This window comes from Rhea americana, unplaced genomic scaffold, assembly GCF_003343005.1.
Source record: "Rhea americana isolate MKP2758 unplaced genomic scaffold, rheAme1 scaffold_41, whole genome shotgun sequence".
NCBI classification, from domain to species: Eukaryota; Metazoa; Chordata; class Aves; order Rheiformes; family Rheidae; genus Rhea; species Rhea americana.
The window spans coordinates 96,563-109,699 of record NW_028186546.1 but is presented as its reverse complement, the minus strand read 5'-3'; the positions used below and the strand labels follow the sequence as shown (position 1 = coordinate 109,699).

The 13,137-nt window shown below is 44.7% G+C and overlaps 1 protein-coding gene across 4 annotated transcripts in view; it reads left to right on the top strand.

Moving 5' to 3' along the window:
• SFXN5 (sideroflexin 5) overlaps positions 1–13,137 on the top strand; it is a 114,564-nt gene that overhangs the window by 9,509 nt on the left and 91,918 nt on the right. For all 4 annotated transcript variants that reach the window (XM_085314627.1, XM_085314624.1, XM_085314626.1 and 1 more), the window contains exon 2: positions 4,556–4,624. In XM_085314627.1, the coding sequence (XP_085170753.1) occupies positions 4,556–4,624 (69 nt within the window). The remainder of the gene's footprint in view (positions 1–4,555; positions 4,625–13,137) is intronic.

Here is a 13,137-nt window from a genome sequence, read left to right as displayed (position 1 = left end):
AGGTGTTTGAGCAATGTGCTTATGGTGGGAATGCAGTCCCGTTCACTGGAGGTTTTGGAGAGTGTTTTTCACTTCCAAGCAGCTCATTCAAAAAGCAATGAAGTTTCTATAGCTGCATTTTAGAGACCACAGGATAATTCAAAAAGGAAGCCACAAGTRATCGGTCAAGTCTTGCTGCCCACATTAGGGTAGGGAGGGAGGATGAGATCTCAGGCCTACCTGCCTGATATTCTGTGGTTCCCTGGGGAGCAGAASTTCTTGAGAACCTGCCTTGTGCTTCAGCCTAGGCAGAAAGCACATTTGCCTTCTTGTTGCCTCTGCTTTGGAGTAGCAGTGGCAAAAGGGTATTTCATAGCTTCTCACATCTTTCAAAAGTGGGGATGAAAGAAGCAAACACTGAAAATGTCCTGTCCATCAGCAGGAAAACAGTTGGTTTTTAAGTGACCTAATGTCATAAAGTGCTCTGTGTTTGAGAAAACACTTTGCATCGTCATTTCCTAGCAAGTCCATGGCACAATGTCTGCTGCTTGTCATCAGTATTGGGGTTTTTTCACTTCCTAGTCTGTATTTTGAGATGCTTTTCAGGAAGAAGGCTGAGAGGCAGGGGCAGTTTTGCTTCTTGAGGAAAGTCATCAAAATGCCTCAAGACTGTTTCATGCACATCTTCCAAGTTCTACAAACCTGGAAAAGCACTTCATTGCTTACTGGGCTACAGCAGCTTTGGTTGGTTGTGCATGTATATGTGTGCACTTAATAAAGATGTGGTTGTTAGCCATAAGCATTTGAAAGAGTTGCCAACGGCTTTGCGTGGCAGAGGGTTTGTTTCGTTTTGTTTTTTTTACCCCGTTTCATGCTCTGAACCTTAATGTGCAGTTCCAGGGTAGCCTGAGTCAGGGCTGTTGACTGACCATAGTGAAACAGTCCTGCCCTTGCTCTGAGGCTTGTCTGACCACAGGGTAAACTGGTTTGGGCAACAGCCCTACCTGAATGTGCACCCCTTGTTTAAGGATTTTTTTTTTGGGGGGGGGATTTTTGGCTCCCTAATCAATTCACTGCAGCAGCAGATGAGTGTTGGTGCTGACACGGGGAGGAAGAAGAGGAGCGAGCGTGGGAACAGGATTGCAGCAGGCCTGGCTTGCACGGCTCTGGGCTGCTGAGACTCGTCCTGAGCTGGGGGCTGCCTAAGCTGGGCAGGGCAGACTAGAACYGCTTTTAAAGGCTCGGCCTTAAAGAATCAGACCGAGACCAGCATCACACCAAAGCCGAACGGACGTGTCCCTGGGCTGCCGGCCCGGCTTCCTGAGAGCCTCTCTCTGTAGCTTTGTGCTTTTAAATCCGTAGTTATAAAATCACGTTTATAACATGCGGCATCACACAYTTTAACTTACAAGCACAGAATGGTCTCTTCTCCTCCTTTGTGCCTCGTATTGTCATTTACACATTTGTAAAGTGGGTGTAAAATCCTAATGATCTAATCCRGGAGCGTTTAACATCGACTTTTCACCGTGAAATACATGCCATGATGATATAAGCAAGGAGACGGYGGGGAAGTTGAGACCACTTGCATCTAACCCCCCCCCTCCTGTTCTTGTTCAGATCACATACTTGCAACTGTTCTCAYTCAGCGTATTGCTGTTCAGCAAATGCAGAAGGATGGGCAGTGGGAGAAAAGATATGTGGGAGCATTCAGGATAAAGCGATGAACGACCGAGTGACTCACGCATTAGTCATGTCCCTTGCTGCACCACTGGAAAGCATCAGGCAACGGTGATGTGGAGGACAGTGTAAAACAGAGAAATCTGGTGTTGAAAGTAAAAGTAAGGTAGCAAAATGTCAAGCTCTCAAAAGCTAGGAAGTACTGGAATGAGTGTGAGTTTAATCCATGTTAATGGAAAAACTACTGGGCTTTTTGTTTTTCCCCTGAAATAGTTTGAAGCTTGTTTTTGTTTTTTTAGTGCAGAAAACTGACAGCATGTTCTTTAAGCAACTGAGCCGAGGTCCTGGCGCGTGAAGTGGTGGACAGCAATGTGACTGGGATCGCAAGCAGCCTGGCCTCTAAGCAACGGCGAGCTGAAGGCCAGCTCGGGAGCAGGGTGTTCRGTGCCACAAGCCCTCGAAGGAATCGCCTGCAGCTCCGTGTTGCCTCCTCTTCCTCAAATCGCTGCAGCGAGCAGCGCGGGAGGCTGGGCAGCGGGTTACGCGGGCTCCCTCGCAGCTCTCTGCGCCGTCCCGGCGAGTCTGCGGGCTGAGTAAAGGCGGTTTGTCCTTCCCGGGAGCGAACCTGGCCGCTCCAGGGTGGCTGCGTGCGGAGGAGTCCCTAGCGTTCGTTGGGGTTCCCTGCCCTAGCGGCCCTTGGGGYGTTTACGGAGAGCTTGAGTAACTCAGGTGTTGAAGCCCCTCTCGTTCCCTGTAATGCCGTTTGAAAGCGATTTCTGTCTGAATAAGTATTATTGTTTTTTTTTCTCTGTGCTTGAGATTCAGCAGAGGAGAACCAGCAGGTTTCATAAAATTATGCCAGGCAGTGATTTCTTTTATTTATAGCACACTTCCATGTTACAGGCTCGCAGAAGAGATTAGTCTGTTCGTTTCTGTAGAGCCAGGGGTCCCGATCGCTGTTTGGCTTCTGGATTTTTGCTTCGGCCATGAGATTCAAAGCAGACTCGGGAGCAGGTGGAGTCCTGCAACCTGTGTACTTTTCCAGGGTTGTGATGGGGTGCAAATTGCTCGTACAAATTATGCTTGGGGAAGGCCGGGGTGGGGAACAGTGGTCGCTGGCCTGGTGTGCTGCACGCTCATGCGGTCTTGCCAATGTCCAGAGCCTRCGAGCAAAAGTCTGGGCCGCTGCTCTCTTGGCCCGCGTCTATGTGCACTTGCAGTGGGATGCAAGCAAATGTGGACTTGTGTTTCAACGATGACGTACGTGCATCCTCAGTGCTCCTAAGATGTCAGTACTTCGTGATCCAGTGCTCTGAGCTTGCCTAAATTCAGATTTTTTTTTTAAGCTGCTCTCCCTTACTTTGAAGCTGTCCATAATCTTTTCCAGCCTGTTTTGTAGATGCCTTCCCCTTCCTTCAGACTCTTCTCCCTGTTCTCTGGACCCTTTTGTGGTCCTTCAGCCAGGTTTGCTGCTCCTAGCACAAGCATCCTCACCGCTGTGATGCGTGCTGTTATCTGTACGTGAGTCCCCTGTCCGTGAGGCTCCAAGTGCCTTACAATAGCACGTGCGTGAAATTTAGTGGAAGCATCTGAAATGCAGCCTGTTCCTGTAGAGAGAAGATCCTGCATCCTGCCTGGTGAATTGTATTGTGCCTCTGTCCCCTGCATCTCCACCTGCTTCAGGCTGCAGCAGCAGATGTCTTGTGGGGTTCTCCCAAACCCTCTCTTTCTCTGCTGTGCTGTYATCATTCCCCTTGGTCTTCAGCTATGCTTTTCCTTAGTACTGTGAGCATGTTGAAGGATTAAATATAAGATTTTACAGAATTTGGTGAAAAATCTTACAAATTATTTTATCTTGTATGCGTTTCAGTGTGGTGTTTTCCATATTCTAATGTCATCGAGGTTGATGATACGTTTTCCAAATATGCAGCTAGGAACAAGCTCCGACCATAAAGTTATGATTTCTTTTCCATATGTTAAGGYAAGACCATAGTTCCCAGTCCACCTTCTTCTGTGTTTGTGTATTGAATGGCACGATGAAACCCTGCCCTAGTTTAATGTGTTGACAGTTCTCCAATAAATGCAAGACTTAAAACTGTTTTTGTACTCGGTTGCATCTTCTATTACCTTTCTTGCTTTTCCTGTCAAGTGGAAAACTACTTGTTTCTTCTGAAACTCTTTCAAGGGCACCTAAGAATAATGTCACGCAGCTCTTCCTCTGCAATGTACTGGTTTGAAGGGATCYGCTGTGCCAGTCTCTCACCAAAAAAGGGGGAAAGGAGGTTATTTTTGCCTCGGGTCAGTTCTCCATCTGATGGCGTGGTCCCGTTGGCCCTGTCAAACGGGTTCTGGCAGAAATGAGGACAAGCAGCGTGGGGACAGCGTTGGGGAGGGGTGAAGGGGATTTCCTTTGACGGCATCGCCCGGCGTAGGAGGTCTGGGACCACCCCATTAGCTGTTCTSCGGAGACATCTCCGTCGTGATTGCCGTAAGGCAGGTGAACCGGGTGGCTACCAGGAGACGGAGCTTTCCCTTCTGCTCGGTGGAGTCGGTGCCCCGGGGGCCAGCTGTTAGCCTGGCTTACTCTTCCCTCGGGGGGAAATATTTCTTTGCAGGGGGAGGGGGAAGCAATGGATATTTTAACAGCTTAATAGTATCCCATGATTCTGGCGTCTGTATTGCTATGGTGAGTGTTAACAGGGTCAGTGTCCTCACCTTCGCCTTTCCTATCGCAAGCGACTGGTGAGCGAATAGCTTTTTGATTGTTCCTTTTAGTAGCTACTTAGCCCTGCAGAGGAAATAAAACCTTTCTCCACAGAAGATGAAAATGCAGTTTCTAAATGAATGCATTTTGTTCTCTTCTATTTTATTTATTATTATTTTTTTTTCTGTCTTCCAGACTTCATTTTATGGCAGATTCAGGCACTTCTTGGATATCATTGATCCGCGCACCCTCTTTGTTACTAAGGTAATGTATATGCTCCTTGTTTTCTGACAGTACTATTTATCAGATGGATTTGGATTAAAAACAATGTGTTCTGTGAACAGCAGAACTAATGAAGCCAAGTTTCCGATAGATTTGTGTCTCGCAGTCGATTGATTGCTTAACTGACTTCGGTTAAATCTGCAGCCCAAACTTGCCCTTCGTTAGGCGTTGGTGGATCCCCACCGATCTGCTTGCCCATCTCCTACTAGTAACCTGTGATTCCCCGAGCGGATTGCAGGCAAGTTTGCCGGAGATGCGTTTTATTAGCATTATCCGGCATTACTGTGTTCCGCCACGTTCACGTAATAATTGCGGAGGAGGAAACCCTCAGATGAAACATTCCTATCAGAAATCTTAAATTCTGCCTGCTGGCCAAAACACTTACGGTCTTGCTTTCAGTGAAAGGCAACTGCTTTTTTTGTTTGTTTTTTGTTTTTTTTTTTTTTTTCTTGGGGGGCAGTATAAACTGAAAAAAAACGTGCAAGTTGCGTTCTCAGGATACTGGGAGCTGAACTGCCTGGTGTAGTTAGTGATCAGCAGAGTCTAATTCCTTACACGTTGTGATGGAAAAGTACCTGGTACCATTTWAAATATTCTTTTTTCTTTTCTTTCAAAATCTGTTGGTTTCCTACAAAAACACAAGGCTAAGATGTATTGGGTGGCTCCTTTTGACTACCTTTTGGATGTGTGCCCAAGAGAAATGCAGGCGATAAAACAGCTGTTTTTACACTGCCAAATCAAAGATTATACTTTTGCCTGTGAAAACACAGGTTCAGATGAAGTATGAGATCRATTTTCAAAAGCCAGAGTTCTTGATATGGAGCTCAATCTGGGGACRTAACCTGCTAGCGAAAGGACATTGCGATTGCAGTGAGAGATTGTTTGCTGTTGGTGTCATGATAAAAGGGAATGAAAATCACAGTATTTCCTGAGGATTCAGTGCTCTCTGCAGATACCAGAGTTGGTATTTAAAGAGAATGCAAGTACGTATGCCAGAATCAGAAACAATACTGTGCGTTAAAGGCTCAGTGCTGCAGTGACCTTAACGGGGATTTAGCGTTGAACGCAACGCAGTGCGTATCGAACGAGCGTGTGTGATAGYGCGAGGAATCCTCCAGCCGGCATTTGAGATGGTGCAGAGGACTGTTACGTATCACTTGTGACCTCTCTGTGTATATATTCATAATTTTGATCCTAAAAGCAGGCTAACCTGCTTTCTGCGTGGTTTTTGTATGGTAATACTGTGTTGCTGTATTTCACAGCGAAGCTTTAACAAGCGGTGACACAGGGTGGTTTCTAGGTGGAAATGGAAAAGCCTTTTTAGAGACTCACTACTGTGTTGGAGAACTGGTTTAGGCYGGTGAGGTGGTAACGGAGCAAAAGTCAGTTCTTCTAAGGGGTCTTCACTACCAAATGATCCTTTTTAGAGCGAAGGAGAGGGTACTTCATGTGCAAAAGGGAACTGAATGTTAGAGAAAGGAGACGGACTGTCTTTGGCTGACTTTAGTGCACTGAGAATACTAATTAAAAACCTGAAGAACAGTGAGGAAATTGAGGCCCAGAAAAATCTGGATCATGATAAACATTAAAACCTCTTTATCTCAGCAGTGTCATAACAGGCTCTTTGCCCTAGGAAGCTTTACGGAGYTGGCGTTTGCTTGCGTGTCTGTGGAAACGTGTCACCCTGCTTTGCAGTCTCGTGCTCCGGGGGTACAGAGCCYGGCCCAAGCTGGGCTGACGGTGCTAGGACACACTGGGGATCGACTGATGTCCTGGGGATCCAGGCAGCTGCTCCAGGGGGTCCCGCTCCGGTCGCCTGGAAGAGAGGAAATCAGGTGTGTTGCTCTGGCGCTTGGGAAGGGAAAACGCAGCAGGGCAAATTTTGCAGGCCAGTGTCACCCGTCTTGTTTTGTGTGCTCGTGAATCCGAGTTGCGAAAGGCTCGGCTGAACTCGTGTGACAACACGGGTACGAGGGCTCTTGGAACCTGTCATACTTGGTGTCTCCCAGAAGCGTAGTGCCGCTGCGTTCCCAYGCCGAGATACTTCCTTTTTGTCAATTTTCAGTCTTCTGCTTTTTATTCTTCCCTGGCTTTGTGGTATGACAGAAAAAGCTTTCTCCAGGCCATCATTTTTGTATTCTGTATTATGTCTTGACTTTTTTCTTTTATTCTTTTTGGCAGAAACTTTGGTTGGGGGGGGGAATAATACATCTAATTCTGTTTAACTAAAATTCCTCTTCTTCTGGGAATGTTTCTGTGTTCTGATAATGTTCTTTACCTTTCTCAAGACGCCCTGTAGCATGTGTGTGAGAATACACACACAGTGTGTTTGTATATATTTTTAACTAGGTAACCTGCTGTGTACCATATAATGCCAAACTATTGATTTTTATGAGGGTATTAATGGAGAAAAAAATAATGATTTTTTCAAACTTTTCTCATACTTCCCAAAGGTGCAGGGAGATGATTGAACTCAATCGAGTTAATGATTTTGTTTGATTTTTGTTTTTCCTTTTTGGCTATTACGAAATAGGCTTAATAAAATACACTGTATTCGCATCTGGGACAGGTAATTGCTTTTACACTATAGTTATGGTAACATGATGAAAAAGTTATGATGTTTGAGCACTATAACTCAGTCTGGTTTCACTGCGTACCCAAATCCAGTCGTACAGTTTTCCCATCCTGTTATCTGCAGCAACGTGCAGGTTTGGATCCAGAATAAAAGCAGGTCTTTTAGGGTCCCCGAAGGCTCACTTTTCCCCTCCATTGTGCATTTCTTACTCTTGGTGGGTTGAATCTCTTCTGCTGTTTTATCTAGGCCCCTTYGAGGGCAATTATCTCACTTGTTATGCTCCATTGAATATGGAGGATGTCTAGACACTTAGGCAGACTCTGAAAGCTGGGTACCTACTCCGAACTTCAGTGAGATGAATTCCTTCTTTGGCTCAGTTGCATCCTTTTCTGTCTTCCYGTTGCCTTCTCTTCAAATTGTTAGAAGCTTTTGAAGATGTTGGAAAGGTTGAGGTTACAGAGTAGTAGATGAATATAACTTAAATTTACCACAAACCTTTTGACAAGATTCCCCTAAGAAGGTGAGACACAGGAAGGGGGGGAAAAAAAAAAAAAAAAAAAAAAAAAAAAAAAAAAAAAAAAAAGGAGCAAAATCTGGTCCTTTTTCATCCTGGGGACAAACACAAAGAACTGGATGCCTCAAGCAATTCTGGGTCCAAAACAGAACCTCAACAAAGGAGAGATTTTGTTTCCTTCTATCTGAGCACAGATTTGAGATCCATGGTCTTCAGGAATGGCTTGGTGGCTCTCCACAGAAGGACACACRCTTGTCCAGTTTCTTTGCGTGTTTGAATTATATTATAGTGATGCTTTGATAGACCTTCTGCAGCACATCATGAAGTCTGCATTAGCTCTTTTTCCTGAGATAAGTCTCTTGGCAAAGCAGATATTAATACCTGGTGTCATGGGAAGCACTTGTCAGAACACAATCTACTCTGTTGATTGACCTACTTGCTGGGCTCTGTGTATCTGATTTTGTGCTTTAAAATACTTTGTGTGTATGTATGTGTAACCAAAGGCTGTTTGGTTTCATTTGATAATTTAAGTGGTAAATTAAAATCTATAAAGAGTTTGAAGGCAAAAAGATGAACAAGCAGCCGGTTACGGAGAGCTCCTTCCCGCTGACAGATGGCTGCAGCTTTCAAGCCYAGGTTCTCAGAGAACAAATAGATTGCTGTTTGTCTTGGAGGAGCTCACCAGCAAATGAATAAAGTAAATAAATGTGTGCCTAATGAGAAAGGAGGTTAATCCCGTGGAAAATGCTGGGAAATGTAATAATATAATGCATGGCAATTAAAAAAAAAGTGGGGGAAAAAAATGCATCATTCCATCTTACTGGTGGCTGATGATCCCTCTGACTGAGGAAGCCAAGCACAGTGATAGCAAGTATAGTTTGCGTTTTACTCRTTAACTATATAGCATTTTTTGTTTTCGTCTCAGTGACAATCATCTCTCACTTTTTTTTTAATAAAGCAAATTCTAAACACAATTAAAAACTGCCTTGTATTTTAGAGGTTCTTAAACTTGAATCCTCATAGGATGCATGGTAAACGTTAGGTTAGGTGTCACTGTGCTGAACAGTCTGTAACTGTAATAACTCCTGAAGAGAGATACACTTTGCACAAATGTATATTGCAGTGGCGGAGTTGAAGGCCAGTTGCCCCAGGTTTGTTAAGTGTTCAAGAAAAAAGATTATCTGCATTAAACTTACCTACCAATTTTACTTGTTTTCTATGTGCTTTCTTGAAACAAAGCACCAAAGTTATATCAGTATTGCAAGTTGCCTTTAAAGAGGACTTTCCTGTGTGCTAATTCATGTCATTACTAGCTTTCTCATGAAATAATATTTGACTGCAGCGAATTTGTAAACTTTTCCAATAAGCAGAAAATGTGTCGCTTCTCAGATCAAGCCCAACAAGTCTTGTCGCTGAGACCATGAGAAACCCCTTAGTGGGCGTAATGTCTGTTTTCTCCAATCATTTTGACCTCACACATTTCAGTAATACTTTTAATTGCTCTGTAATTAAGGTTCATTGGGAGAAGCAGTAGCGACCAGCAGATATTTTTGTAAGGCTTACTCCATCTGATGTGAGCCTGGACAGACTGTTAACATGCTGTGGGAAGCTCTTCATGGAGGAAGTTGTAGATCTGACAAWAATTCAAAGCAAAAGTCGAATAAGAATTGTGCTCCGAGGGACTGTGTGTATTATCTACTTGTGCCTTAAACAATGAGATAAAGTACAAATCTACAGAGTGCTGAGCATCTTGCATTCCCATATTTGGGTTTAAAATGGAAGCAGGATTAGATGTATGTTATTTATATGAACGATACCTTCTTACTCAGCAGATTGACTGTCTGTGTTTATTCAGTGTCACATCTGCTGGCTCTACTTGAACAAAAAGTTTCTGGCTCCTGTTGTCTGTCACTGTAGATCCAATACAATAGGGCCAGCTGGAGTCAAGTCTGCCATATGTATCATCCTATCGACTGGTGAGGGAAAAAATTGGAAACTGTTGTATCACTGGAGGCAGAGCACAGCTGGATTTCCATATCTCACATTGAGTTTTGTGGTGTCGACGGGCAGAAGCATCTTGCTTTGGTTTGTGCACTGAGTAAGTCAGTCCTGGCCTGAGCCTTAGGCCAGAAAAACTCGCAGGAGATCAGTGCTAAGGAAGCCATGAACCACAGTGAAGCCTCATACAAGCAGTGTGAGATGCACACTGTTGTAGCAGACCCTGTCCCATCAGTGGMTTTCATTGTAAAAGCCTAGGACTTGAAACCTGACTCTTCCTGTTGATTCCATAACAGTAGTCATGTGCTACTGGACAGTGACTGTTACTGTTATTCTGGCCTGTACGTACACATACGGTTTTCTGGAGGCAGCTCTAAGCCATGGATAGGCATCAGTTGAGATCCAAGACAAGAGGAGATGCAGATCTGCAACAGAAGCAGTGTGCCCTTGAGCGCAGAGGACAAGGTGGAAAATGGGCAGAAGCGTTCACCTGCTGGAAGGAGGTATTTGACACGTGCATTTGTACGGTCATCTATGACACCCAATGCCATTGTGTCCTCTGTCCCACCACAGTGCCAAAATGACACCCACAAGGGACTCTGGGTGCTGGCAGTGGATTCCTTGAGGTGGCCATCTGCTCAGTCTGATGTGTGCTACTCTTTCCTGCTGACATCTTAGTTTTTTTTTTTTTCATCATCTTCCTTTCCTTCCAGGGCAAAAGTAGGCTCTTGGTAATGTCATCTTCCAGTGACTCCCATGTTACCATCGTGCATACCAGTGTGAGTAAAGGAGGGTCTCTACAGGGACAGAAGCTTCCTGCCAGAGCAGGTGTRCAAGCGTGCTTCAGGCAAAGAGCAGCTGAGTCTGTGCCTGTTGCTCTGGGCCAGGGCAGAGCAGGTTAAATTAGTTCTTTGCACTAAAACGTGGGCTAGATCTGAGCTAGTCTAGCCAAACTGAGCCACGTACTGTTTCTGAGATCTGCAGCCAGCTTGTGTCCACGCAGCTGAACGCTTTTTCTCCCCAAAAGGTGCATGCTGGCAGCTGTGCTGGCCCATATTAACTCCCAAGCCACGACYGGGAATCATTTGGGAGAGGGATAGGGTCTCTGCGTTTTCAGAGGGTCCAAATCAAAACCATACCAGAGACCATGCTGACAGTTGACCAGTACTGATGTCTGCAGGCTCATGCCCAGGGCCTGGCTGGTCTGATAGTATGAAGTCTAGCCACGTATTTTAACAGGAACCCATTGCACCGTGCTCGTGGCCTTAGGGAACTGAGCTGTAGTCCGAAAGACTCTTTCTTAAATTGCGCTCAGTGTGAGGCGAAGGCTGAGCAGTTGTTCAGAGACCTGTTGTTGTTGTTGTCATCTCGGTAGTGTCTCCCAGGTGGATGCTCCTCCGGCTGCTGTGGTGGAGCACTGAACGTTGGGTTTGTGTGCTTCTGCCTTGCTGAGCTCAGTAGATCCCTGGCACTGCTTCTGGTTTTAGGTTTGTAAGAACATTCTCCGGGTACAGATGGTCTGTCTAGCACCCTATTGTGAGAACCGAGACCCCATAATCCACCACTAGAAGTGCTGCGGCTTTTATGAGAAAGGGGGTATGAAAGAAATGTCGCGTACTAGTAAAAACTGTACTTGCATAGTTCTTTTTTTTTTTAATTTTAAACAGTGCTATAAAAACTCAAGTGACATTTCTCCCAACAAATATCTGTATTAAAAAAATCAAGCAACAATAAATATTGAAATGGTAGCATAACCTTGTAGACAGTGTGCTTATAGACTTCTTCTCCCTGTTAAAATGGAAATGCAGTGTAATCTTAGCTGTGAACACATTTCCCACTACCATAATAATGCTGTGCTGTGCTGAAATGCAGGGAGTGGAGCTGGTTGGCATTCAGAGCTGCTGCACGCTGTAAAGTTATTTCCTGTCTTTTTGGAGGTTCAAGTTGTTAAGAACATGCTTGGCTTTCTAGAAGAGTACAAGGCAACCACCTATTTTCACTAATAAAATATCGAGGCTGTGAATAGTTCACCAAACCTACCTGAACACCTCCAAGCCATTTGGGAGATGTCATCTTAATGTGATGCTTACATTTARCATTCCTGTTTGCTTTCTGCACCACTTCTTGCAAACTGTAGGAACTATCAGCGATTTTGTACTAGGATGCTTTTCTTTGAGAAAGTTCACTCTCCCCACGGAGCTGAAAGGAAATTCATGAAGACTGCAATTTTAAAAGCAAAATTGGGCCTTTTGTTTTCTGTTTGTTACCATACTAAACAAGATGGGATCTGGCCAGGGTTGTTATAGTAACTACTAAGATTTCCTCAAGAGAAGGAGGAAAAAAAATAGAACACAGACCCATTCATCTATTACTTCCAGTTTTTCATTCAGAGTTACATGCTGTTCTGTGTAGATAATTTGCAAGACACACAGTGTAGGTAATCTCAGTGACAAAAAACATACCAATAATGAGCACAAATGGCTCTGTAGAACGTTGTGCTGGCACCACTGGTTTATTTTTGTAGCTTTGGAGGCAAGAACGGTAGTGTTCCCTGAGTCTGCAGTTATTAGTTATTCGGTGGGCTCTTCACCTCTGGATTTTGACTTGCAATACCAGACTATCATCTGAAATGTTACACAATTATATTTTATTGGGATGCAGGGTAGGTGGGAGCTTTTTCCTACCTGAACAAATGTGATGGTTTTTAAGCAAGTAACCATGAGACTCATAAGGCAAGAAGCTGTAAAAAAGAACTAAAAGAGAATAATATCCTGTTATAATCTTGTATGATTATTTCTCTTCCCACACTGGAAATGCCTCACCTGAAAAAGTGTAAAAATTGTATTTGTTTTTCAGGGCTGCAGTGGTTCATAGTCTTCCTGTCATCATCCAGTACTCTTAACTAGGTCTTTCTCCTTAGTCCAAATTCTTTCACAGCTCATTAATAAAGAGGAAAGAATGATAAAGAACAAAACTKCCCCTGCAGTGATGAGGCCCAAGCATATTAAACAGGAGAGCAGGTTTGATGCTCTTCTGTGTTTCTGCATCTTCYACATGGTACGTGGGTTCCTCCTACCTGCTAGGACTATTTGCCTTCTCTGTTGGAGAGGCGAGATGCAAGAAAGGAAGAGGAACCAGAGTGCCGGGTAAAGGAGAGCGCTTCCAGCCMCAGAGCCCTGAGTGGCTCGCGGGGAGTCATGCCTTTCTGCAAGGGCCTGGCCACGCGTTAGTACAACTGGGTTCCAGCTCATTGAGTTGTGCTGTTGCTCGAGGTCAGCACTTCTTCCCATACAAGGTCCCAGTCCTCTCTCTATGAACAGCGTCCGACGTTTTTGTCCAGCGTCAGTAATGCATAGGAACCTGGCTCCAAATCCGTCTCTGAGGARTGCTTCTGGGAGTGAAACTATT